This window comes from Otolemur garnettii, unplaced genomic scaffold (assembly GCF_000181295.1).
Source record: "Otolemur garnettii isolate 467f Iridium unplaced genomic scaffold, OtoGar3 scaffold00060, whole genome shotgun sequence".
NCBI classification, from domain to species: Eukaryota; Metazoa; Chordata; class Mammalia; order Primates; family Galagidae; genus Otolemur; species Otolemur garnettii.
The window spans coordinates 1,904,449-1,931,963 of record NW_003852455.1 but is presented as its reverse complement, the minus strand read 5'-3'; the positions used below and the strand labels follow the sequence as shown (position 1 = coordinate 1,931,963).

At 34.0% G+C, this 27,515-nt stretch overlaps 1 protein-coding gene across 2 annotated transcripts in view; it reads right to left on the bottom strand.

The window, feature by feature from the left end:
* Positions 1-27,515, bottom strand: part of ACAP2 (ArfGAP with coiled-coil, ankyrin repeat and PH domains 2) — a 149,762-nt gene continuing 122,247 nt past the window's right edge. For both annotated transcript variants that reach the window (XM_023514852.1, XM_003792686.2), the window contains 13 exons: positions 26,125-26,176; positions 24,491-24,591; positions 24,214-24,319; positions 20,594-20,802; positions 20,178-20,247; positions 16,006-16,097; positions 14,009-14,193; positions 13,018-13,110; positions 11,766-11,953; positions 10,895-11,004; positions 8,093-8,203; positions 6,474-6,535; positions 1-991 (listed from right to left, as the gene is read on the bottom strand). In XM_023514852.1, coding sequence (XP_023370620.1) covers positions 891-991; positions 6,474-6,535; positions 8,093-8,203; positions 10,895-11,004; positions 11,766-11,953; positions 13,018-13,110; positions 14,009-14,193; positions 16,006-16,097; positions 20,178-20,247; positions 20,594-20,802; positions 24,214-24,319; positions 24,491-24,591; positions 26,125-26,176 — 1,480 coding nt within the window. In that variant the 3' untranslated portion in view covers positions 1-890. The remainder of the gene's footprint in view (positions 992-6,473; positions 6,536-8,092; positions 8,204-10,894; positions 11,005-11,765; positions 11,954-13,017; positions 13,111-14,008; positions 14,194-16,005; positions 16,098-20,177; positions 20,248-20,593; positions 20,803-24,213; positions 24,320-24,490; positions 24,592-26,124; positions 26,177-27,515) is intronic.

Genomic DNA, 27,515 nt, shown 5'->3' with positions numbered 1-27,515 from the left:
TATTATTTTTATAAATCAATTTTTCCTTGGAAAGTTAAGTTTTGATGAAAGCATAATTTTGCAACATTGAAGTAACCTTTGAAACATAGTTTTATTACATCAATAAACTTGTCAAAATTTCAGGCAATCAACCCACCAACAAAGAAGTACAACTTCTGAACTGGGATCCTTCTGTTGATTTGAAAAAGTAAAAGTTTCTTTTTGCTTCTTAAGATGGAATAAATGTCAAGGACTGAACTATGGCCTATACCTATACAGTCATTGTATGTATGTAAAAATACTGGACAATAATATATCATCTAAGGAATATAACTGTATTTATCAGCAAATGGGGATTTTCTAGTTCTAATAATTACATCATCTATTATGTGTATAGCTTGGCTACCCCACACACACACACACGCGCGCGCGCGTGCGCGCACGCACACACACGCACACACACCCTATTTCTGAACCACCAAAAATCAGGGAAGCTAAAGAAAAAACATATTCTTGAAGCAGACAGGACAGTTGGCTCCCACTTGACTGAATGATCCTGGGCAAGATGCATTTAAAAAAAAAAAATCAATGCTACCACTCACTGGCAAAAAAATGAGATTTTATCTAACTTCTTAGTATCTTGTAACCTAGAGATGGCCTAAATCTAGATTCAACTTTTATCTATAAAAAATAGCCCTTTAAACAGGCCTTTTAAAATAAAAGAAGTCCTTTCCCAACAACTAGAGGTCTATGTTTTCATTTATAAAAATATCAATGAATGGGTACCTTCTTTCTAAACCACTCACTAGCTACCAAAATTAAGTAGAACGAAAGCTGTAAAACTGTGAATATTTTCATCTGTATACATTGTGGGGTCACCAAATTTTGTGTTTCCCCCTTTTTTAAAAAATTCAGAATTTCTGTGCATCTTGTTGGAAACGATTTAGTTTCTCTGGATTATTGGATGCCATTTGGGAAAAATCACGAAAAATGTCCTGGTAAGTTTCATCACCTGCAGAAAAGTAAAATAAGGACAGTTTTAAAATGTATACAATTCAAGTATTAATAAGAAAACATTCACTTTTATGACTAGTAACTATTTTATACTTCATTACATTAAACTTTTCTTCAGATGAGCATTTTTGGAAGAAAAAGGCCAACTTAAATTTAAATGCCCCAAATTACATAATGAAAGGAAAAAAAAACTATACCTGAAAAAAGCACCTCAGATGCAGCCACAGAGGAAAATTCAGAGTTAGAAAAGAGCAAAGATGCAAGTGTTTTAAAGCAATGTAAAGAAATACATTTATTAATACATGAGAAATGAAAGTTATTCGAAATGAGGTATAGGAAACAAACCTTCTTTAAATAAATATTTCCCATGATAAAGGCCAAAAGAAATGAACAAAACCAAATACTAATATTATTGATGGATGCAAGTTATTAACAAGACAAACTGACAATCAGGTGGGAGGAAATATTATCCTTGAATTAAAGGAAATTTAAATTAAAACAATGTGAAAAGGTAATTCTTTACTCAAACTTTAATGCTTAATTAAAACTAACACATCTAATTCACTGCTTACTAATCTGATAAAATAAAAAACCTAGAAAGTGACTATAAAGTATGACCGTATATTTAGTCAGAAGTTTTTTGTTTACTGTAGGCATATAACCAAGAATGCTATGACAAAATTAGAATAAATACGAAAGACATCTGTTAAATTAGAGTAAGAAACGTGTATATGTACAAATATGCTTTTAGAGAAGTAATCTATAGATATTGATATTATAGCAGACTGAATACTATTTTTCTTGCCATGAGAAACTAAATGTTTATATACACATACAGATTAATTCCTCAAACAAAGGAATCTTATTTTCAAGATAAATCATTCATCATGAATGCTTCCTGCTAAACATTAGCTTTACACAGATGCCTGGCATAATTCTGTTCTCAAGATTTAGACCACAAAATACTGTTTTGGATTACTATTGTCATAACATGTTTTTATAATTATTTCCCATAAGATACCTTGCATCCATCTGATAACAGACTCATTGCTACAGTTGTTGATAATAGTGCAGTAAGTTTGTCAGTTTTTAAAAAGCAAGATTTTTGAGGCAAGAGATGTCATACCCAAAGCTAGAGAATTAGAAAAAGTTGGGAGATGGGGATAAAAATCTAGTTAAAAAGGTCTAACAACATAATCCAAGATTTTCAATTAAAAAATTTTAATACTTTTAATATTTAATCACTTTTAATATTTAGTCTATGTAAAAAGCAATTTATTAAAATCTCTATATAGTTTTCATTTAGCCCTGGAAATTTATTCGTGACCTGAATCAATCAATTAAACTTAATCTACTTTAAAAAAAAAAAAGGTAATAAGAAAAGACTATTAATAGGTTGGCTTAGAGTAACAACTAACTCGTATCATTGTTACTAAAATAAAAATAAAGGTTGATATACTGGAACTACTGGTAAGACAATTCAATTATACCCATGATTTTTTAAAAGTTTACTTCCACATTGAAAGACAACTGTAATCTATTTCCATTTTTAGCCATTCTAAAGGATATAAAATAAACAGAAGAGAATACAATTAACAAATACAAAATATTTTAAGTCTTTTCTTATTTTTAGATGTTGAATTAAAATATTTAAAATATTTATTGTAAACATTATAAATATTTTTAAAATACTGTTTAAACTGGATAGTCTAGACTTTTACTTTCCAAGAAGTATAAAGTGCAGATTATAATACAAAAATACCACACTGATTTTACCATTCAACACTGGAAGTAACTCAAAAGGCACACATTATACATTCAAGAAGAAATAGGAAGGGAGGATCTAGCAGATGCTAATGCCAAATAGTTTACAGATAGCACCAGATGAGCATTTTTAAGTATTACAACAGTACAATGGCAATATATGGCTTCTACTATTAGCAATGCATATTTTGTAGAACAAGCTGTAAGATTTTTTTAAGTGGTTTTCCAGTTTTTGTTTTTAAATCATCTAGTACATATAATACAAGTACATTTTCGTAGAACCATTGTACCATGCAAAGCAAATTGTAAGACCTTTCATTTCACTGAATTAAATGCTTCTTTGACATGTCGGTGCTATAATCATTGGTTTTAATATTGACCAATACATTGGTCAATATTGACTCAATACATTTTTAAAGAGTTAATACGATACAAAAGGAAGTTTCCACCTTCACATATACACACAAAACTTTCTGTTAACATTTAGTTTCTAACAAAACATTAGTGCACTGTTAATATACTACCTTTCTGAGACCTCAAAATATGTTGTCACAAACGTTACAAGAACAATAGTGACTATTTAATATAGCTAACACAAGTTCAACGTCAATGTGATTAAAATTTAAATATAATTTTGATCAGTTAGAATTTTTCCCAAGGCAAATACAATTTGTCTACACTAGAACACATAAAGAAGAACCCAGAGTATGCTGCCCTGGAATGTTCCCAGAAGTAAATGAAGAGTTCACTATAAATGGTAAACAATGAATCACACAGTATTTGTAATGCTAAGCATACTCTTTAAATTACATAACCATATTCTATTTCCCTTCCCAGAGTTAACTTTTCAATGTGCCTGGATTGTTCTGAGTTTTTAAAACATAGATTACTGTTTTCCCACTGATAACAATTCACCTTTAATTTTTGGTATTCAGAATATCCACCAAAACAGCAGTAATGATTGTTTAAGAGTTTACTGATTTTGCTCTTAAAGTCAACTTCCCCAAAGGGACAGCAGCACGTAAGACCCATCCCCAGGTGATCATATGCCCGACCCTGCCCATGCTGGGTTGGCAACAGCATCCTTTGATAATTGATTATCAGTGATAATCAGTGATTCCCAACTTTTGCCTGCTACATAACCAGTACTGGGTCCCTAAAACAGTATTCTCAACAGGCTGAGAAACTGGCAAACATTCAGAGCCAAAGAGAGCTCTGGTAAGAACCACCAGACTGGTTTCCAACAATTTGGAGTGAGGTGTGCTATTTCCCTTACCCACCCAGGCCTCCTGAAATCTGCAGGAACTGCTACAGAGGGACTCAACTTCCCTTCAGAAAATGTGTGCTCTTATATCACCTTGCAGGTCCCTAGGGTTATAGACAGAAAATTCACAAGTGGGGTTTGCTAGATAAAGATTATATCTGAATCTATTAAATGATAGAGTTCTTCATTATCAAAAGATTGAAAATACTTGTATTTTAAAATTGCCCAGAGTTCTGAAGTTTTCTTCCTATTGCTAAAAAATAAAAATAAAAAAAGGATCCCAGTAAAACAATCAACCAAAGTCTGTGACAGAAAAATTTACAGCGATAAGAAGAAACACAAAGAACTACTGCCTGAGTCAAACATATCTGCTCTCCAAAGACTCATCAAGGAAAAAGAAAAGTAACTGGAGAGCAATTGCTGTGCCATTTCACCATGTCGCCTGTATAAGCATAAAATTATTCTGTTTTAAATTAAATATTATAATAGGTCCTCTGAATAAGTTAAAATCTATTTCCAAGATGATCCTCAAATAGATCAAAATCTCATTTTATTCTGATACACTATTTCCAGAATTTGATCTATTTGTTAAGCTCCAAACTAAAATTTGAAAATGGTAGAGACTTATTTCAAAATGAGACTTTTTTCAAGTCTTCATTAAAACAAAAATTTTTTTAAACGTTTTTTTCTACCAATAGGAATATATATATATATATTTATACATAAAAAGTAGTGAATGAGACAATTTGCGGAAAACCAGAGGTGGTAAGAACATAGAGGTCCTGTCCTTTCAAGCTTCCCAATTCTAAACAAGAGGTAACCCTTGACTTTCTGACTATTCAGTTGGGTGAATTTCATCAGCAAAAATCTGAAGGAAAGAACAGCTGACCAAATATTTAAATTTAAAATTTCAGGGGGGGGAAATTATTTAATGTAAAATCCTGAAGTTCACTCTTATCTCAAAAATACCACGTCATATTCTTTAAACAATTTTTATTTTAAAGTGCTTAAACACAAAGGCCTTAAAAATGGCCTGGTAATACTATCACTTAAGAATATCTGTTATAAAATCATAACTTATTTAAAATCTAACATCCATGTTTAAAACAAATGAGTGAAATCCGGAATTAATAGATCTTCACCCTTAATCAGCGCTCTTACATCTTGGAATATCATGAGTCACTAGCACTGTATGATCCATAGGATTAAAGTGGGACACCCTAGATTAGAAGCATCTAGCTGAAGTGCCACTATTCTCAAAGTTCATACTTGTTCCCTATTAAATATTAAATAAATATATAATATTAAATATATTAATCTGGTCAAAATAAATCACTGAAGCTGGCATTAAGTACTGAAATTTCAAAACATAGTTAAACTGAAAAAAGAGATGGTATTACCAGGCCGCTTTAAAAATAATGTATCAATCTTCATTTTTTTAAAAACCAAATATGCTCATTGCAAACTGAACATTCCCAAGTATTTTAGTTATAAATTCCTGAAATGTTTTACTTATATGTATGTGAATTTAACTTGAAACTAGAGACCCAATAATTATTCTCTTCCTTCTGAAGAATATCTAATCAGCACGTGTTCATCAAAGAGAGGAGTCTGGTGAGCAACCTTTCCTCCTTTTCTTGACATCTTGATTCAAAGGTGAAAATTACTTAAAATGAAACAAGGTGATTATGACTTGAGATTTATCTAATAAGTCTACTTTGCCATCAGGTTCACAAAAACTCCTAAATCCTTCCACTTATCCAACAGATATTATACAATCGCTTGGGACAAAGCTAAAGGTAAAATGAGACCTTTTCCTTTAACCTTTTAACTAACTCCACTCCCTTCATGGATTTTTCAACCTACTGGTAAATTTTTGTTTTAAATCTTCAACTCAAGTTTAGACTGAAATATAAAATTCATCTCTAAACTCTTTCTTGGTATTTTCTATACTGACTTTTTATAGCCAGAAACACGGTGATTTGTTTTTGTTTTCCCTGAACACAATTTATAGAAATTCCCTGAATAACAAAAAGAAAACAAGTCTTTTATGTTCACTTAACAGCTAAAAAAAAAGTTCCAAAAAGAAAACAAGTATTTTGCTGCTGTAAATATATAAAGAATACCTTTATCATTCCATTCACTTTACTGGAATGTATATGGAAGACATGTACAGCAGATAAAGAAGTCAGCAGCCAGATTTAAATATCACAAGTACGTGTGTACTATAATAGGAATACTTATGGATTTTTAAAGGCCCAGGATTAGCCACCCAAGAATCCAGGAAGAACAGTACATAGCTAACAACTTACAATTTACAAGTAGGTTATAAAAACTCTCTAATATCACATTAGTTTACTAAAGAACTATGAATCTTCCAACTGTAAACTGATAAATTCCTGAATGCATTTCTTATATTGCATTTCAGTATGGTTATTAGTAGAATATTGACCTGGCTGTCCATAAAGTCCTTCTGATTCCCGCATCTCTTCATTCATTCTTGCTAAACGTAACCTAAAAGTTATAAAAAAGATCTTTTAAATGACATCATACACTATAAATGTTCATAAACAAATGAAGTATATAAGCAGGTAATACACATATTAATGTAATTTTTTTTCATTTGCCATTAAAATAGACTGGCTGGCTATTAGTTTATCAGACCCAGCAACTGACATACAAAAATAACTATATCTCATTTTCACATAATTCTTATGAGAAGACAATAAAAGATTTCAGACAAGTGCATTTCAGCTGTATGTAAGCAGGATCCCTGCAACACGACTAGCAGTTTGCTTCCTCCAGACTCCTGGCTTCTACAGTAATCTGTCAGGTTTTAACTACCAACCCATTCCAGTACAGCACGGAAGAAAGATTCTGTCATTGTAGCTCACTCTCGGGTGGGTTAGTTTCAGACATGTAAGCCACAGTGCCATCTCTAAATACTGGAAATATGTCTTGATATATAAACATAAGTGACTATGGGTACCAAGATAGTCTTAAGGTTGCCATATTGATTATACATTCTTTTTTGGGTTATTTACCCTGGTAGCAGAAGACATGTAGCACTGAATTAAGAAGACAAGTATTTCCTCTCATTTTTAAAAGTAACTTTAAGTAACATTTTGAAACTGACAAATACTGTCTTTGGTGCCCTTTGTCTACTTTGTACTGCTTGCCTGTCTTTCTAGGTCATCAATATCCACTGCCTTTCCAGACTGCCATCATCCTCTTCTGACACGTTCTCTTTGATAACTACAGCATCTGATGAGTTTTTTTTATCTTTAAAGTATCACAGTTCCCTTCATCTCCTCTCTCAACCACTGTATAAATTAACAATAGCTCCATAATTCTTCCTTTGGTATATAGATTTTAGAAAGAATATTCGTTTACAAAAATTCTTTTTCTTGTCTGAGTCAGAGTTTCACGCTGTTGCCCTGGGGAGAGAGCTGTGACATCACAGTCACAGCAACCTCAAACTCTTGGGCTCAAATGATCACCTTGCCTCAGCCTCCTAAGTAGCTGAGACTACAGGTGCCAGCCACAGTACACACCTATTTTTAGAGACCAGGTTTTTGCTCTGGCTGAGGCTGGTCTCAAACTTCTGAGCTCAAGCAATCTACCTGCTTTGGCCTCCCAGAGTGCTAAGATTACAGGCATGAGCCACTGCACCCAGCCTATATCTTTTAATAACTTTTCTTTCTCTGATACTAAAGGTATAATGATTTAATAGTTCTAAATTTACCTATCCACCACAATAAAAATTACCCCTCTAGGGAATTGGAGAGAAGACACTGAGAAAGTATGCTTGGCTGTTTTGTTATTTTGCAGGGATTAGGGAGGGGTGATACATGGCAAATGAAGAATTAGCAGTTGAAGCTCAGGAATTCAAGGCAACCATGGCAATTTCTCTTTGTAAACAGTGACTGAGATTCATTTATACTACTATTTCTACTTTTTGTATCCACAGAGAACCTAGATCTAACACCCTGCAGATATCTAATACCCATCACCAAGGGATGACTGTAATATATTGTATGGAAAATAATCAAGGAAAAAGGAAACACTTACAAGGTAACTATATCAGCATTGGCTGCTTCCACAGCTATGCTCAAAGGGTCTTTCCCTTCTTCATCAGTGGCATGTTGATTGGCACCTCGTTTTAGGAATAAACATACCTGCCTGTTTAAAGAAATAGCATTTTTGAGATATTATCAATATGAAAAATATTAGTATTCACCTTAAAAAATAAAAAGCACTGCCTATCTTAAAGAAATAACATTTTTGTATGAAAATTCTTTTTTTTTGAGACAGAGTCTTATTTTGTCACCCTCAGTAGAGTGCTGTGGTGTCATAACTTATAGCAACTTCAAACTTTTGGGCTCAAGCGATTCTCTTGTCTCAGTTTCCCGAGTACCTGGGACTACAAGCACCCACCACAATGCCAGGCTATTTTTAGAGATGGGGTCTTGCTCTTGCTCAGGCTGGTCTCAAACTCCTGAGCTCAGGTAATCCACCTGCCTCAGCCTCCCAGAGGGAGGGCAACATGCCTCCCTACAGGCGTGGGCAACCATGCCTGGCCCTATATGGAAATTCTTGATTCATTCTACAAATATTTATTGAACACCAACTAACAATAACCCTCAATAAATATACTAAAAAGATGTTCAGAGGTCTCTATAAACTTAAAATGAAAGAAAGGTCACTCAAGGTCATTAGTTGAAAATGAAGAAAACCAAGGCAAAAAAAAAAAAAACCATCATAATATATTGATGAAAATGCAACACTGAAGAGTGGAAAATAATCTCCCTTCTGTAGGCCACAAACATTCATACCTTGAATAAACTGAAAAAAAGAAAAAGAAGGAAAAATGGCTGGGCACAGTGGGTCATGCCAATAATCCATAGCACTATGGGAGGCCAAGGTGGGAAGATCACTTGATCCTAGGCATTTGAGACCAGCCTAAGCAACATAAGTAGATGTTCATCTCTACAAAAAATGGAAAAATTAGCCAGGTGGGGTGGTATGCCTGTGAAGTCCCAACTACTTGGGAGGCTAAGGCAGGAGGCTTGTTTGAGCCCAGGAGTTTAAGCCTGTAGTGAGCTATAATGATGCCACTGCTCTCCAGCCTGGGCAACAGATCAAGATGACTTTGTCTCAGAAAAGGAAAAAAATAAAAAAAAAAAAAAGAAGAAGGAAAAAAACATGAATGGAGCATATGAAATAAACAGGAAGAATTTTGACAATTAAAGAAGAAAATATAGCCAGGAATAATGGCACATGTGTATAGTTCCAACTATTTAGGAGGTTGAGGTGGGAAGACTGCTTGAGGCTAGGAGTTAGACCATGACTGTGCCTGTGATAGCCACGGCACTCCACCCTCAGCAAAACGGTATCCAAAAAAAAAAGGTGAAGAAAAAAGTACAAAGGATGAGTTACCTGAAATACTACATTTTTTAAGTATAGAAAAATTTTTACAATAAAGTTATTAAATGGAATCTCTTTGCTGACAAAAGGAAAGGAAATAATTTATGATAAAAATAAAAGATGCTGGCTTGGCACCTTTAGCTCAGCAGCTAGGGTGCCAGCCACATACACTGGAACTAGTGGGTTCAAATCCAGTCTGGGCCTGCCAAACAACAATGACAACTACAACCAAAAAATAGCCGGGTATTGTGGTAGACACCTGTATCCCAGCTACTTGGGAGGCTGAAACAAGAGAATTGCTTAAGCCCAAGAGCTTGAGGTTGTTGTGAGCTGATACCATAGCACTCTACCCAGGGTGACAGCTTAAGACTCTGTCTCTCTCTCTTTTTTTTTTTTTAGAGACAGAGGCTCACTTTGTCACCCTCAGCAGAGTGCTGTGGCATCATAGCTCACAGCAACCTCCAGCTCTTGGGCTTAAGCAATTCTCTTGCCTCAGCGTACTGAGTAGCTGGAACCACAGGCGCCCGCCATAATGCCTGGCTAGAGACTCTGTCTCAAATAAATAAATAAATGAATAAATAAATAAAATAAAAGATGGTATTAATAAAAACATAAAAAAGAAAAGCCCCTTGCTTATCTAGGTAATATTAATTGAAGAGCCTGAGATGTTTTATTAAAAACATAATCATTTGTCTAAGGCACAAACATTCCATATAAGGCCAATATTTTGACATCATTTATACTTTCTAAAAGAAAGTCCATTTTCATGGCTTTATTGTTGCTCCAGAAGTCACAATGTCAAAAGCCCAAGTTAAGAACTTAGCTTAGAATTTTACTTTAGCTAGTCTGTGGAAAAAATACAATTGCAAAGTTACGAAATTCTCCCAAAATAGGTTAGGTTTGTGCACACTATGCCAATAACATATGTGTATAAACATAAATGCACAGTAACAGAATTAAGTTGTTGATAAAACCACCACAATGTCAGTAACAGAAGAGATTAAATACTACAACCAATTTATTTAACGATTAGTTAAGGTTGAAGTAAGCTTTGTAATTTTCAAATCTGAAAACTAATAATAGCTTTTTTCTGAATAAGATTTTTAAACTTTTGAATACCATCATAAGAAATCAGGCGTCCTCAAACTACAGCCTGCGGGTCACATGTAGCCCGCCTAGGACATTTATCCAGCTGGCCGGGTGTTTTTGCCACCACTGCCTATCCTGCTTAGCAGCCGACTCGTCCCAGGGATCGCAGTCTGGCCCTCGAACAGTCTGAGGGACAGTAAACTGGCCCCCTGTTTAAAAAGTTTGAGAACCCCTAAGTCATGGGAATGCATCTCTTTACAAATGCTAGCTAATGATTTAACTGGGGGGAAACAAAAACTAAAGTTCAAAATGATCTTTCAAATAAAATCTCCTTAAGTATTTAAGCACTATAGTTACCCTGTGTGCCCTAAGACGGTGGCATGGTGCAATGGTCCCCGCCCTTGGACATCTCTTTGGTTCACATTAGCACCATTCTGTAGGAGGAACTCACATGTCACCAAAGAGCCCTTGAAGAAATAAAAGAGGATAAAAATGTACAGAAGCAAACAACAAGAAACAATACATTTCCATTTCTAAAAGAATACAATGTTTTTTATTTGTTTTGTTTTGTTTTTTAAAGCAGAGTCTGATTCTGTCACTCCGGCTAGAGTGCAGTTGCATCATCATAGCTCACTGCAACCTCAAACTCCTGGACACAAGCAATCCTCCTGCCTCAGCCTCCCAAGTAGCTGGGACTTCAGGTGGGCACCACCATATTCAGCTGATTTTTCTACAGAGGTAAGGTTTTGCTTTTGCTCAGGCTGGTCTCAAACTCCTAAGTTCAAGCGACCCTCTCACCTTTGCCTCCCAGAATGTTAGGAATACAGGCATGAGCCACTGTGTCTGGGCCTCAACAATATAGTTTTATACTGTTTTACTTTATTCAAAAAGTGTTTCTATTTCATTCTCCTCATAAGAAAAAAGCCCCCCCCCAAAAGCAGAGGAATGGTAAACTATATTATTTTCTTCCCAAGAACAGGTCTATGAGGAATTCGTTTGCAATTGTGAACTAGCAAAACATACTACGTACTTTATCAGAATTTTCTTCCACTAGGAAAGAAAATCTAAAATAATAAAAGTGATGCTCAGAAATCACTAATGGCTGCACAGAGGCTCCTTCTATTTTCCAATTCATTTTTTATAGCAAAAATAATACTAAAGCCATGTTCAGAATGTATTATGATTTTTTGTTTACTATAACTGAAAATGTCAATGTAAAAATTCATACCCCTAATACAGCCTGAATAAGTGGTGTTGCTTTGTTTTCCTCTGAATTAGCCCAGTTCACATCTGCACCATGAGCCAAAGCCTCAGCCATTTTGGGAAGGTTTCTTTCGTATGAAGCCCTGTAAAGCTGCAGTCCTGGATTAAGATGTTTGGAGTCGAGAAACACAGAAGAATCTTGCCTTTCTCCTTCTGAAAGGGAAACACAAATACCTCGATAAAAACAAGCTCTTATTGGAAGTCACATACTATACTTTAGAAAAACTTGAATTCTTAGAGAGGAAAATTTTGCTTAATAAGTAGAATTTTCAGTTTTGCAAGATGAAAAGATGGATGATGGGGACAGTAGCGTACCAATGTGAATGTATTTAATGACTGCCACTAAACTGCACACTTTAAAATGCTTAAGATGGTAAATTTTATGTTGTATGTATTTTATCATAATTTTTAAAAGTAAATAAATTCTTAAACTTATCATAATGTGAAGGTTGTAACATAAAAAACCATTAATCTATCATAATGAGTTTGTGGGAGATTTTCACATAGACATCTTGTTTCCCATAGAATAATCACTCTCCTAACATTCAACCTTCTTCTCTTAGAAAGATGCCAACTGGTATACTGGTATGCTACTGGTATAAAATGGGCAGGTTAATTACTCTGTACTATATTAAAATTGGGTATATTCCTATAAGCTTGGACTTAAGAAGCAGTAAAAAAACCCTAAAGAATTTTACTACTAAACCAAACTTCACTTCAATCCCAGGATAGTCCAAAACCATCACAATTTGTACTATAAGCAGTTCAAAGAATTTGAAAAATGCTTATGCTCCTGAGTACCCTGCAGGACCAAAATCACTAAAATCATAAAGAGAGAATATAGAAATAAGGGCAAAGGTCTGAAGAAAAATCTAATGTCAAGGGAACTGATGATCTCTTTCTTCTGAGAAGGAAAGACAACCACAAAAAAATGATAAAGTATAATAATGTATACAGTTCATGCAGATAAAAAATTATCCTCAGCTGTTGGAAAGGCATTTTTAGCACGTATCAGGAAGCATGGAAGGATGTACAACTGGGAGAGAACTTCCAAATATAAAGAGAAATAGCTGTTTTCTCATTTAAAAGTATTACAAACCCCTTAGTACCCAAGACTAACCACTTCTTTTAGAATCTTTTTCATCAAGAGTAGGTATTTACTAAATGCATTTTTCAGCAAACAACACCAATTACTGCCAAATTTCATCAAAACTCACCAGGTTCATACAAACTATTGGCTGACACTGTGGACGGTAAAGATTCTCTTCCATCATCACAGCTCTGCTGGATTCCACTGTCATTACTTTTGACTGTTTTAAAGAAAAAATTGGCTAGTGATTAAAGTTCACGTCATTAGGACAACAATCTCCCACAAACAAGGTTTTAAAATGAGCTCTTACATGTCAACATATACTCAGGCACCACCAGTAGAATACCTTTAATACAATTTTAATCCTTTTGAACACTTAGCTTATCAAGATATAAATCAATCACAAAGCTTAAAAATAAGTTTATTTTCAGAAGTGTAACACATCTCATTACCCCATAATATGTCAGGGGTAGTAAAGAGCTTAATTTATTGTATGATGGTAAATAATGTGTAATCCTAAGACAATGGGTAACATCTAGAGAAATGGCCACACCGCACAATGACCACTGGCACAGACTTGGAATGCTCCACAAGAGTAGTACTTACTACTACGCAGTTTTGAAGAAGTATCAAAGTAGGAGAAGAGTGAATCTAGCTCATCAGGACAGAACAGAGACTCCCGCCTGGCCTCGTCGCTATTTACAGCAACCACTGGGGACATGCAAGTTAGCAAAGCACAAAGCAGGCCGTAAGAAGGGAAAAGGGCAGGAAAAAAACGTTACTGGGAAAAATTTAGGAGGAAAAAATAGGAAGGAAATCAGGTAGTTAATCAGATACTTAGGGCTTTTGGAATGACAGATTTATAATTCCCATCTCCCCTTGCATCTTAAGCAATTTTATTCCTTAGAATATATACATTACCTAGAAATGTGAATTATCATGGCACTATTTGAATTTAATTGTTTTAAAGACATAGAAATCCAGTTTTTCCTTAGAATATGTAGAAGGAAACCAGTTTTTAGCATTTAAAAAACCTACAATGATTACTAATTCAAGGATTATGAAAGTGACCTCAGTTTCAGAAAATGCTTATATACGTAACAGGAAAGTGGTAATACCTGAACTTTGGGCAGATGCTCTGACTTGGTCAGCTGGCCCAAGTTGGGAAATGCTCAGCCGCTTTTCTTCATAACTTTTGGAGACAATCTTTGTTTCCTGCTCAGGAGGTGATGATGATACAGAATATTTATCCACAAATTTCCTCTCCACATATTTTGCTCTGATATATGCCTCCTTCTCCTGTCTGGTATACATAAAAATGTCATCATATTCTGCTTAATAGCTTAGTGTGGCTAATACTGAAAAGAAGCCATTATGTACTGAATATTTTCAAACAAAGTCACTGAATCTAATACTAGTTAAAACTGAATATGTGACATTACACAACATGTTTTCCTTCCAAATACTCAATGAAATATGATTTTACACTCAAATGAAACATAAATAATAACCTAAGTGAAAAACCGTAAGTATTAACATGGCACTTTTACTGCCTTAATTTTTTTTTTTTGAGATGGAGTCTCACTATGTCACCTTCAGTAGAGTGCCACAGTATCACAGCTCACAGAAACCTCAAACTCTTGGGCTTAAGCAATCCTCTTGCCTCAGCCTCCCAAGTAGTTGGGACTACAGGCGTCCACCACAACACCTGGCTATTTTTTTGTTGTAGTTGTCATTGTTGTTTAGTAGGCCTGGGCTGGGTTCAAATCTGCCAGCCCAGCTGTATGTGTCTGGCACCCTAGCCACTGAGCCACAGCGTGAACCCTATTGTCTTAATTTTTATGCTCATTCACTTCTGTACATACGCTTTCATCATTTTTATTGTATAAAAAACATTGCCAGGAAAGCTTAAAAATTTATAGAAGTTAACTTAATTTCATTTTTACTTGAAATAATTTCATATATTGAACTATCACTATTAATGGCCTTAGCATTTTCTGTGACTACTTTAAAACAATATAGCCTTCTTAATTTAAAGAAAGAAAAAAGATAACACATTTTAAACTTTTGATTTATGACATAATCATAAAATGTCATGTCTGTTCTATACTTTTTCTTACTTACATACTTTTAAATGCTGAGATCTTTGGCTAAAATAGAGGGATGGTTTAAAAAATAACTCAGTCATACTTTAACTAATAATTCAGATTTTGATTTAAATTGGTTTAAAGAGCAGTAACTTTAAAATAGTATCTCAAACAAAATCTCAACATAGAAATATGGCAAATAAAAGTATAATACTGAAAATACAGAATTATAAAGGCTAAAAACACCATCAATAACAAAAATTATGGACTTTGAAGGCACAGATTCTTAGCCATTTCGTTCAAGAGCTTCCTTACATAAAGCTGGACTATAATTTCAACAGAGCAATTAAGCAGTCTCCCTACCAGGGGTACCCTTTCATCTTTGTTTCTGCAACATTACAATGCCATATACGAAGAATGTGATTAACAAATGTTTGCTAAACTGAGTCAAAAAATTATTCATTGTAGGTTGCAGAAACTTGATCCTTGGAAATAGATTATCCCTTTCTGAATGCCTACTACTAAGAGAACTTTAGCGTATTTGAGGGGTGTCCAACCTTTTCTTTTTTCTCTCCACACATTGGAAAAATAAGAGCTATTTTGAGACATACATTAAATATACAAACATTAGCAAAAGCTGGAAAAAAAAACCAGTCCATACATACTTTTCATGATATCCAACACCACAGACAGGACAAAAAATACAAAATCAACATGCAGCCAGCAGGCCGCAGGTTGAACACCTGTGGTTTAATTGCTAAGAGCTTCTACATTTCTATGTAGGTCTTTCATTTTTAAGATTCTTGTTTTTCTAGAGACTATAACTGATTATCTGCTCAATGAAATATAATTATCTAATTAATAAACCCAGGAAAGAAATAGCCACATTTGAACAGCAGCCATAATGATTGTTTCTGAACACTCTGTCTCGATGTTACATATCAATTACTATAGGGAAATAAAATCATAACTATAGTCCTGATTAGAGAAAAAAGGTAATATACATGTTAAGACAACTGAAATAGTACCTTTGTCCTGGTTGTGGTTTCTTTATTCCCATTTTTTCCACTTTAGCTTCATAAACTCGATTTATAACATCATTCCCCAACTCACACATAAGCTGTTTATTAGGAAAATAGAAAAATAAGCTTTAAAGTCCTTAAAATAAACTAAAATTTAAAAAATTCTTTTTTTTTTTTTTTTTTTTTTGTTGAGACAGAGCCCTCCCCTATACCCTGAACAGAGCACAATGGTGTCATAGCTCACTGCAACCTCAGACTCAGGCTGTGGGCATCCCCTACGGCCTCAGCCTCCAAAAGCCTCTGGGATTACAGGTGCTTGCTGTGGTGCCTGGCTGGGTTTTTCATTTTTTTATGAGTCAGGGTCTCACTCTCTTTCAGACAAGTTTGGAATTCCTGAGCTCAAGCAATTCTCCCGTCTTAGCCTCCAACAGTGCTGGGATTACAGGAGTGAGCCACTGCATCTGGCTAAAAATTCTTAAAGCAAATATATCTAATTCCCTTTCATATTCTGTAATTGCTCATCCCACAAAAAAAAACTGAATCAAAATGACAAAAGAACTGGCAGCCTTGTTATCACTTTGCCATTCTTCACCAGAGTATCTACCCTAAAAGATTATCATCGCTACGAGATATTCTCCTTTCTATTTATCTATCTACATATTGCAACTATTAGATCTGTATGTTCATAGTAAGATAAGCAGCATGACAATAAAGCATTACTTATACTGTAATGTATGGCAAACACGAGTCAGTCTTAGGACATTAAGGTAAAAATTAAATATCTCTTCAGTTTTTACTTCTTTAAGTTTTTACTTATCAAGATACAAATCAATCACAAAGCCTGAAAATGAGTTTACTTTCAGAAGTATAACACATCTCATTACCCCATAATACGTCAGGAGTAGTAAAGAGCTTAATTTTATTTCTCATTCCTCACAATAGTCAAATCTACAACATTGTTAAAATTATTTTTGAACTTATACCTCTCCTTGGGTTCTGACTCGAAATAACAACCAACTCCCACTTATATGTTCTAATCATTTAGATTTTCCTTTTCATCTGTCCATTCACCTCTCTAGTTCAGTTCACCTCACTTCACTAATAAATTATATATGTAGCCTCTCAGCTAATCTTACTGCTTCTAGTTATGCCCAATTCCAGGCATGACCCCTAAACCACCAAACATGCCAAACATGCCTATGATGCCAAGATAGAGATCACGTAAACCATTTCCCTAAAAAATCGTATCTGGGTAAAAGAAATATTGCATATAAACCAGATGACATAACCAGTAATTATGAGGTTTTGGGACACGTGAGTTGGTGGGAGGAGGAAAGTCCCAAGATGAGACAGCAAGGGGATAAAAATGCCATCTGGACCTAAGAATAGAAGCAAATTCTGAGAAGGTCACTCTCTAAATGTGTGTAGGCAGCCAGGAGAGAATGGTTTCCTTTTCTTCCATTTTCCTTAATCATGATCGCTTTTAGGATCCATTACTTCTCTGATATCCCTCTCTGTCTGGTCTTCGTCCCTTGTTTCTATTACCTTTCCCTCTCTGTGAGTTTTTGCCCTGACCTCACTGCTTAGCTACTTCTTACGAATTTTATATGTGCCACTTCCTTCTTTAAGCAATTATTGTTTCTAGTTTTATATATCAAACTCTTAATTTTTAATGGAAAGACACTAGTTATTACATAATACAGCCTTTGAAAAAATCCTTGCTGATACTATGAGATAATGAATGCATCACTGGATCAGAATTAGTAACACAGAAACAAAGCCCACTTCCAAAAAAATCTAATGTAGGGCAAAGAAGAAATGAATGGATTGTTTAGTAATGAATGCTAAGAAATTTGGGTAATAATTTGGAAAAAACATCAAGAGTTGGGCACACATTTTTACTATAAACCAAAATAAATTCACACATATATTCTGATTAAAGTTTATGAAATATCCCTGGTTGTCCAGTGGTCAAGAAGAAAAAAAATTTATAAAATATACTTATAAAAATGAGTGAATTTTACAAACAAATTCTATTAAGAAAAAAATTATAGGAATTATTATCTATTTTCCATAATTTAAGCATTAGGTACTATTACTTTATAATTTTCTTTAATATTTTCAAGATCTTATCAAGGGACAAAATAAAGTCTTTAAGAATATTTGGCAAAATACTAAAAATAGTTAACTTTGGGGAAGATGTAGTTAACTGTTTTAAGAGTTTTTTTTTTTCCCTTTTGCTTACTGCTTATCTTAAAGCTTAAGTTCAATACGTTATTTTTATTTAATAAATAAAAGTTAATAAACTTTACCTTAATTGCATCCAATTATTCCTTTTTCCTACATGTACTTGCCTAAAGAAAAAGATTTTCCTACCTCTTCCCTAAATTTCTAGAATAAATACCAAATCAAACATAATCTCAGTATTGTGGCATGCTAGTCTCTCCAGTAATATCAGCTGACTTCCACTTCTTCCCAAGGAATTCTCTTAATATTCCATTTACTGTCCTACTAATAATCTTTTACAATGTAGGTTTTACTTATTTGAAGCTCTATATTTTGCCCCATCTACCTGGGTGATAATTTCACTTTCCTCTAGAGAGGCTTGAGCCAAAGTACTTTCTTCTTTCTTAAGTACCCTTACTAATAATTCTGTCATTTAAAATGTGAACTAGGATATCAGATGTTTTTATGAATCATCTAATGTCTTTATTTATATCTGCACTCTTTCCCCCAACATGATTTTAAGCTTCTTGAGAGAATGAAAATCATCTTCTACTAGTTTTCAATCCCTCAACTACGGCTAGCATAATGCTGCATGTTATTAACAATATCTGGTGTGGCTGAGAGTAGATCACATCTGTAATCCTAGCCCTCTGGGAGGCAGCAGCAGATGGACTGCCTGAGCTCAGGAGTTTGAAACCAGCCTGAGTAAAGCAAGACCCCATCTCTACTAAAAACAGAAAAAGAAGCTCAGTGTTGTGGCAGGTGTCTGTAGTCTTAACTACTCGGGAGGCTGAAGCAAGAGGGCTCCTTCAGCCCAAGAATTTGAAGTTCCTGTGAGCTATGACACCATAGCACTCAGCTCCAGGGTGACTGAGTAGACTCTGTCTCAAAAAAATAAAATAAAATAAAATAAGCCTAAGGTAAGACACATAAAGTTTTAAATAACTCAAAAATAAACTATTTTTTCCTTATAATCTATATGTATTTCAAAATACCTTGTTTGCAAATTTCAGTCATATTTTTAAACACATCAGATACATGTGTTTTGACAAATTTGCAAAGTTGAATCTACTGAATTCTTATCTATATACAAAGTTGATGCAGAAATTAGCTTCTTGTCCATCATCCCACTTTCTTCTCCTTTGAATTCATGACAATTTGTAGAATCTATCTAAATAGGGCTCTCCCTAAGGGGCCAATTTAATACTTTCATTTAGATCTTTACACAATAATTCCATAAAGCAAATTTTTTACTTTACCAGTTTATCTGTTGGATTGAAATAAAAATGCAAATGTACTGAAAATCAAATTTTCAGACAGAAGTAAGTCAATGCATACTCCAACACTCAAACTAATCTATTTTCTACAACACAGTAAACTTGATGGTAAGAAATTAAAAGGAACATATTATTAACTATTAGAAATTTTATAATTTTATCAGAAACTCAGTAGTGGTTTACAATTTTTGGCATTGGCATAGATATAATTCGTAGACACAGAGGAAAAGAAAAGATGAGCTGGTTTAATGACTCCTCCCTTGCAAACAAATGCGCAAACAGTCCTGTGCTAAAATAAACCGTGGTGCCAAAAGCTATACCAACCAATTACAGAGTTTACTATAGCAATAAATCTATTTTTTAATAAGAATTTAATTGTAAATGATTAAAATTAAGGCACAGAATCCAAGATAATTTTTGAAAAAACACAAAAATGTAAGAATACTGTTTTTCTTAAAGAGTAAAATGACTTGGAGTCAAGAGTGCTATAGAAACTTAGCAATTTAAAAAGACTATGATGAAAATATTAGGTTTGCCAAAAATAATGTCAAATGTGTTCCAATACAATTTAGTTCATTGGTAGCAGGAGGACCTCATAAATTTAGAAACTAAGATTCTAAAATCTCTACTTATATTTAAACATATGAAATATTTTCATACACATATTTATTTTACCTTTAATAGTTCTGGCTCCCAGGTGTCTAAAGTTAAAGATCTTACTTTAGAAAAATGAACCCCAAGACTCCTAAATAGAAAAAAAGATTACATTAAAATGTAAAACTATCAAGTTTCAACTCTATTTGCATATCTGTGCAAATATTTTTTCACTTTGAATGAGACATAGTCTCTAACATAGCCTTTAACACACATAAAAATAGGGACAGATCTTCTGGTTAATAATGAATGGTGAACTAAAGTCCTCAAAAGCACTTTACAAACCAGAACTCTAGCTACTTCTTAAAAGGTACAAACATACAAACTGGTAATTAAATTAGGAAAGTGGAAAAGGCTGATTAACAAATGGAACGTGATAATTTCCAAAGTGTGTTTATCCAAAGAAGTAATCTCTCATTGTGGGCAGGCCTACCCACCGGTGAATTCCGGAGCACTCAATACATAAGGTGATGCCCAAGTTGATGCTTGCCCACCGTGGGTCTGCCAGACCACAGTCACAACAGCTGGCATTGCCAGGGATACACTGGACCCGTTGAAGTGCACTCTCTCCTTTTAATAATTTCTCTTTTGGTTCATTTCCAGAATCTAGGCTTCCTGTGGACGGAGATGATTTCTTATCCAGCTTCTAAAAGAATTAAGAACCATTTGTTTTTTTAAAAAAAAAGATTATATGCTACATACTCTAAACAAAAACTTCCAGTCATAAATGAAAGGCCTATTAAGGAGATTCAAAAACAAAAAGACAATAGTTTCCTCTATCAATGGAATTTTAGTCTAATGGGGAGAATCATATAAACATTTAAAATTATATGTAATAACTGATACAATGAACATATGTACAAGATAGGAGGGCAGAGAAGTGGGAACACTACTTTAACTTGTAGGTTGAGAGAGCAAAGGAACAGACATGAGACCACAGGCTTAAGAATAAAATAATTATTATTCTATGCCAAAGTGTTCAAAGAACTGTAAGCAAGTTATTGTAATTATTGCAGTGAATAGGAAAGGTATGGTCATACCTAATTAAATACTAATGAATAGATCAATTACATAATTATAATTACAGCATGAATCAACAATAGAATACACAATGTTTAAAATTTCAAGGGATATTAGGTAAACCAAGAAAAAAGCAAAAGATGGCTGGTAAACAAAAGGTTAATTTGTTGGGCAGTGCCTGTAGCTCAGTGGATAGGGCACCAGCCACATTCACCAAGGTAGGCGGGTTCAAACCCAGCCTGGGCCTGCTAAATGACAATGACAACTGCAAGAAAAAACTAGCCAGGCATTGTGGTTGGCGCCTGGAGTCCCAGCTGCTGGGAAGCTGAGGTAAGAGAAATGATAAGTCCAAGAGTTTGAGGTTTCTGTGAGCTGTAATGTTGTGACACTCTACCAAGGGCAACACAGTGAGAATCTGTCTCAAAAAAAAAAAAAAAAGTTAATTTGTTAAGTTCACAGCAAAGTCTATACCAATAATAGAGAGTATTTAATAAGCACTTGTTTATACATGGCTATAATGACCAAATACAAAGTTGTATTCACAGATGTGGTTCACAAATATTGCCTAAGCAATGAAAGGTATGATCTATAAAACGCTTTCTGCCTTAAAAACATTCCAACTTCAACAAGCCAGTATGTGAATATAGAATCGCTGGAAATATAATTTGGCTCTTTGCCCTTTCTGAGAGCTCACTTCAACAACCATTATTAGATAGGGCTGTGCAAGGCAAGTGTGGGGCAGAGTATTCTAGAGGATTGGGTTGAGTGAGGGGGAATGTATCCAATAAGGAATTAATTAACCCTGTGCAGGTTGCTGGATTCTAAGCAGGATAAAAAGGATGTCTGCCTAGTGTGACAGCCCAGCAAAGAAAATGGAAGCCTGAGTAGACAGGAAGATATCTAAGCAAAAGAGCCACCTCGTATGAAGTGTCAGAGACTGAGTAGGGTAAGAGGGCCAGGAGGACAAAATTGGGAGCAGGTGGCAACAGAGACAGGATACTGGTAACATATAGGGATATCGATCATGTAAGTAAATGTGTTAAAGATAAATAGCAGCCAGATTTCTCAATGCAGAGATAGAAATTATTTATTTACTATATGGAAAGGGAGAAAGCTAGAATGAATCTTGTTAGATTAGAACTAGAGATGCTAATAAGCATGCTAATGGTTCTCAAGTGATTCTCCTGCCTCAGCCTTCTGAGTAGCTAGGACCACAGTCATGGCCTACCATGCCTGGCTAATGTTGTTATTTTTATTTATTTTATACAGTCTTGCTATTGCCCAGGCTGGTCTTAAACTCCTGACTTCAAGCAATCCTCCCATCTCACCCTCACAAAGTGATAGAATTTCAGAACTGCATCTGATTGAGCACTGATATTTTTTTAAAGTTTCCTGTGTTATCATCATGTGCAATTAAGGTTAAAAACAATAGCTCTGGCACTGAATCCATGAAAAGAAAAGATTTATATTTATAAACATTCAGTGAACAAAAAAAAACTCTTAGAAATTAAATGTGTGCTAGCAAGAACTGAAATATTTGGGGCGGCACCTGTGGCTCAGTGGGTAGAGCGCCAGCCCCATATACAGAGGGTGGGGGGTTCCAACCTGACCCCAGCCAAACTGCAACAAAAAATAGCCGGGTGTTGTGGTGGGCACCTGTAGTCCCAGCTACTCAGGAGGCTGAGGCAAGAGAATAGCCTAAGCCCAGGAGTTGGAGGTTGCTATGACGCCACAGCACTCTACCAAGAGCAATAAAGTGAAACTCTGTCTCTTAAAAAAAAAAAAAAAACTGAAATATTCAAGAGAAGACTTAGGAGACTGAAAAGGCTTCCCAGAAAGCCTAGCCAAAAAACACACCAAAGAATAGGAATATCATAATACCAAGAAGAAAAAACATAGAAATTGGAGAGAAGAAATACAAGAAATCAGTGATACGTTTCAATAGCAATTATGGAAACTAAACAAAGAATGCTCTTAAAATTCTTAAGACTAATCATTTCCAACCTTAAAATTCTGTACCTAGCCAAATACCAAATATCAAAAATGTCTTATTTTCAGGAAATTACTGGAGAAAGTACTTATGTTCTTCTTAAGTCAAGAAGGAGAACTATGTGGGATATAGGAAAGAGAAGAATCTTCAAAAATGATTATTTATGTAAGGAAATGCTAAACTAATAGCTATGCTGCAGACTTAGAGAGAAAGTGGTTGAGATTGGAGAAGTGTGATTCCACAGACAAACATTTTGAGGCGTATCTTTGCCAACAGGTCCTTTGTCAATATCATCACCATTTACCAACAGTGTACCCAAGATGAACTTGACCACTAAAGAAATTCCTACTTTCCTCCCTATGCCCTGCTGCTTAGATCAAGTGAGCCCCCATATTTTCTGCTTGGAAAGGGTTCTTCTTTTATCCATTCTTGGGAGCAGGAAGTTGGCCATGATGAATTTTGGAATGAAACTTTGAAAAAAATCCATTCCCTTGACAGTTAGTAGTCTTTTACTATGCCTATGCCACGATACTACCAGATGATGCAAAAGTAGTCAATTCCATTTCTCAAGACTCAGTCATGGTCTTGACCAAAAGAGTCAATAAACTCTTTGGGAAGCTAAAGTCAGACTATGACCCAAGATTCCACATTTAGCTTATATTTTCCAGAGAGCTTTCAACTAAGAGCCAATAACGTACTTTCCTTTTTTGATTTCCCTCAGTTTTAATTTCGAATACTTTTCATGATCATTATTTCATTGTTATAGTTAACTAAAATAGTAAAATATTTTTGAAAAAATACTAATATCACTATAACTTATTCCAATCTATGACATACATTCAAATATTAAAATAAACATATTCAAATACTAAAATAAAATAAATAAAAATCAAGAAAAATAAAATATAAATCTAGATTTTAAAAATAAAACTCATTACAATTACATATAATCATTCTTCATTTAAAAATGTTATAATTGTAGAATGCTGCAAATAAAAGTAAAATTAAGGCAATATGTTATTTGTTAATGCTAATACTTCTACTAACCTCTGATTCATCACCCTTCTCTCTATAAGCAGTAGCAATACTGGTCTGAACAGCCTTAATCCATGCCTGGCGCAGCTTTTCAGAATCTGCCTGGAGCATACAACTTCTAAAGAAAAAGAAATTGTAATGATTAATTATTAAAATTTATTTTTAAAACACTTTCTTCCTCTGTAACACACACGATTATAGACTGATGCAAACTTCTCTACTCTGGAAAGATCTTTAGACAAACCACAAAAACACAAAAGCAATTCATAGATTCTTTAGAACCACTTACTTTGTTGGAGAGACGACCTCAAAGCAAAATCGTCGTTCTATGTCTTCACAATGTTTCACTGTGCAGAGCCTAAGATCTTCAACTACTACAGTGGGGTTATCCTATGAGAAGGAAATGAAATTTCCACATTTATCAACTTAGGTCTTAGATACCACTACCAAAAATAGTATATCTAAAATAATTACTTGGAATAACTGGTCTAATTTTAAATAATAATAATTATTATTTTAATTATTATAAATTATTTTAAATACAGATAAAGTTTATCAACATACATCTAAAAATAAAGATAATTCTGTACTGATAATAAATTTTATCTGCCTCATAAAATTATTATATATGGATTAAATGAAATAGTGTATATAAAGAGCTTGGTCCAACAGTTGATACTTAGTAGATACTTAATAAATCTTAGCTCCCTATGAATTTTTTCCATTTTCATTCATATCTGTTACTCTCCTGACCTCACTCACATATAACAAAAGCTACTTTCCTCCAAAAGAGCAACCTTTATTCAAGTTTTAAATACCTTAAAGAAAGATAAGAAGCTATAATTTCTTCTTAAAACACCTAAGAAAGGCCGGGCATGGTGGCTCACACCGGTAATCCCAGCACTCGGGGAAGCCGAGGTGAGTGGATTGCCTGAGCTCAGGAGTTTGAGACCAGTCTGAGCAAGAGCGAGACCCCATTTCTAAAAACTAGCCAGGCATTATGTAGTCCCAACTACTTGGGAGGCTCAGACAAGAGAATCCCTTGAGCCCAAGAGTTTGAGGTTGTTATGAGCTCTGACAGCACAGGACTCTACCAAGGGCAACAAAGTGAGACTTTGTCTCAAAAAAATGAAAAAAAATAAGATAATAATAACACACCTAAGAAAATAAAGATGATTTATCATTTTCCACTAATTAATCAAAATATATCCTCAAAACCAAGTTTATCAGAATAGAAGAAACCATGAACTAGCTAGCTAGATTAAAGGATTCATGTAGAACAATCCGCTTACCATAGAATCTAGCAAGTAAAGTTTACATCACCTTAAGCTTAAGTGGATATTAAAAATTTACAGTTTATAGAATATCATTCATAAAAGCTAATTAGGTAAAAAGCAAGTTATCAATTTTAACTAATGATTCTTTTTTCTAATTATTTTTAATATTCTCAAGTCACATGTAAAGCCAGTGTGCCTTTGCACTAAATAAAACTTCTTTACCCTTAAAATAACTTCCAGGAAAACAAATATATAATAACTCTCTTAACAAATTTAGATGTTTCTATTTAAATTACTTTGAGCTTACATTTTAATTAATGCCATTTTTAACCTTTCTATATTATAATCTTTGGCCCTAAAGTGATTATTTTATAAAAATACCTTCTCCAGCCTCCAAATAGTACCACGGAATAGTATTATTATTCCTGCCATACTAATACTAGACATAAAAATATATGTATATATAAAGAAATAAAAGGGCCAGGAGTGGTAGCTCATACATTTGGCAGGCTGAGGCAGGAGGACTGCTTGAAGCCAGGAGTTCAAGACCAGCTCCACAAAAAGACTTTAATGTCTACCAAGACAAACGGATAAAGAACCAAAAGGGGAACTCAGTGGGTTTTCAATTACTTAACCAAACACCTACCTTAAACTTTTTCTGGTAAACCAACTGATTGTTCTGTATTGAAAACCAGCGTCTAAATAAATACAAAATAGATTAAGTTTTTCACAAACATTATTTACTTCCATTGTTATTAGAAATGAAGTATTTGGGAAAGCAATGAAAATCAGATTATAATTATGTTTTAAGATGTGCTCTGCATCGTTTTTGCTTTATAATACAAATTAATTTCAATATGGGTAAACTACTAAAAGTAAAGAACAAGCATTTTAAAACCACAGATTAGGAAAATAAAATTATTATATTTTGATTCATTTTATGTCATAAATTTGTATCGTAATGAAAGCTGTTATCATTTATGTCATCACCAAATAAGAATTGTCCTTAAGTATAATTTAGTTTTTTGAGGTTCCTCAAAAATAACTGAAATCATTCTACCAAAATAATCACTTTTATTATAAAGTTGAAATAAATTCATATGGTGAATAAAAATATCCACTTGCATATTGTAAAGCATTGAAATAAATTATGTTCTAATTTCAACCTTTTAGAAGATAATTCAGGAAGTGTACAGAACCAATATCTAACAGGAGGTAATCACAAATTAACTTGGCCTTACTTCCATAAAAAAAACTTCTGAACAAAATTATCAAAGTTATTATACAGATGATCCACCCAACAATTTATATGATTTTGCTCATTACTGTAAATTATTAGGCAAACAATTTACTTGCAATTTTATTTAGGAGAAAAAGCCAAGCTACTGTATGGCATATTTACTAATTCGATTTTATCAAAACAATAAAAGACCTAAAGACTTACAAAAAAAAAAAAAAAATACACAGCCAAAAGCCATTCATAAAAGGAAGCAAAACTTCTCATCAAGCATGAACGGTAAAATAACATTTGAGTCATTATTTTAAAATTAGTTTCATGTGAGATGATTTCTATTGTAAATATTAGTTATTAATCAATTAGCTGATAGAGATTCTACCTTTTCATTGATACTAATACAAAGCACTAGAAATTGTATTTAGACTTATTTAGAATTTCTATTTTTAAAAAATTAAGTTAATTTTCCAAAGCTGAGAAAATGATTAGGAGATGCTTTTCCATTTTTAAGCCTTTTGCTAGATAGACTGTTAGGCCTTCTTGCCACTTAAAAAGAAATCGCCTTTACCATTAAAATAGAGAGATTCGTTAAATAAGCATCTACATAAAATGAGGTGGGTTGCCTCTAAATGCAAATCATCAAGAGGCAAGCTAGAAAAGGAAGAACGTCCGGGTTTCTTTGCATTGGAATACATATAGTTGGTTAGAAATGTTAAAGGAAATACCTACAAACAAAATGATGCAACCCTGCCAAATGGGATGACATGCAATGGAAACAATCTCTGATAGTAATGATTAAAGCG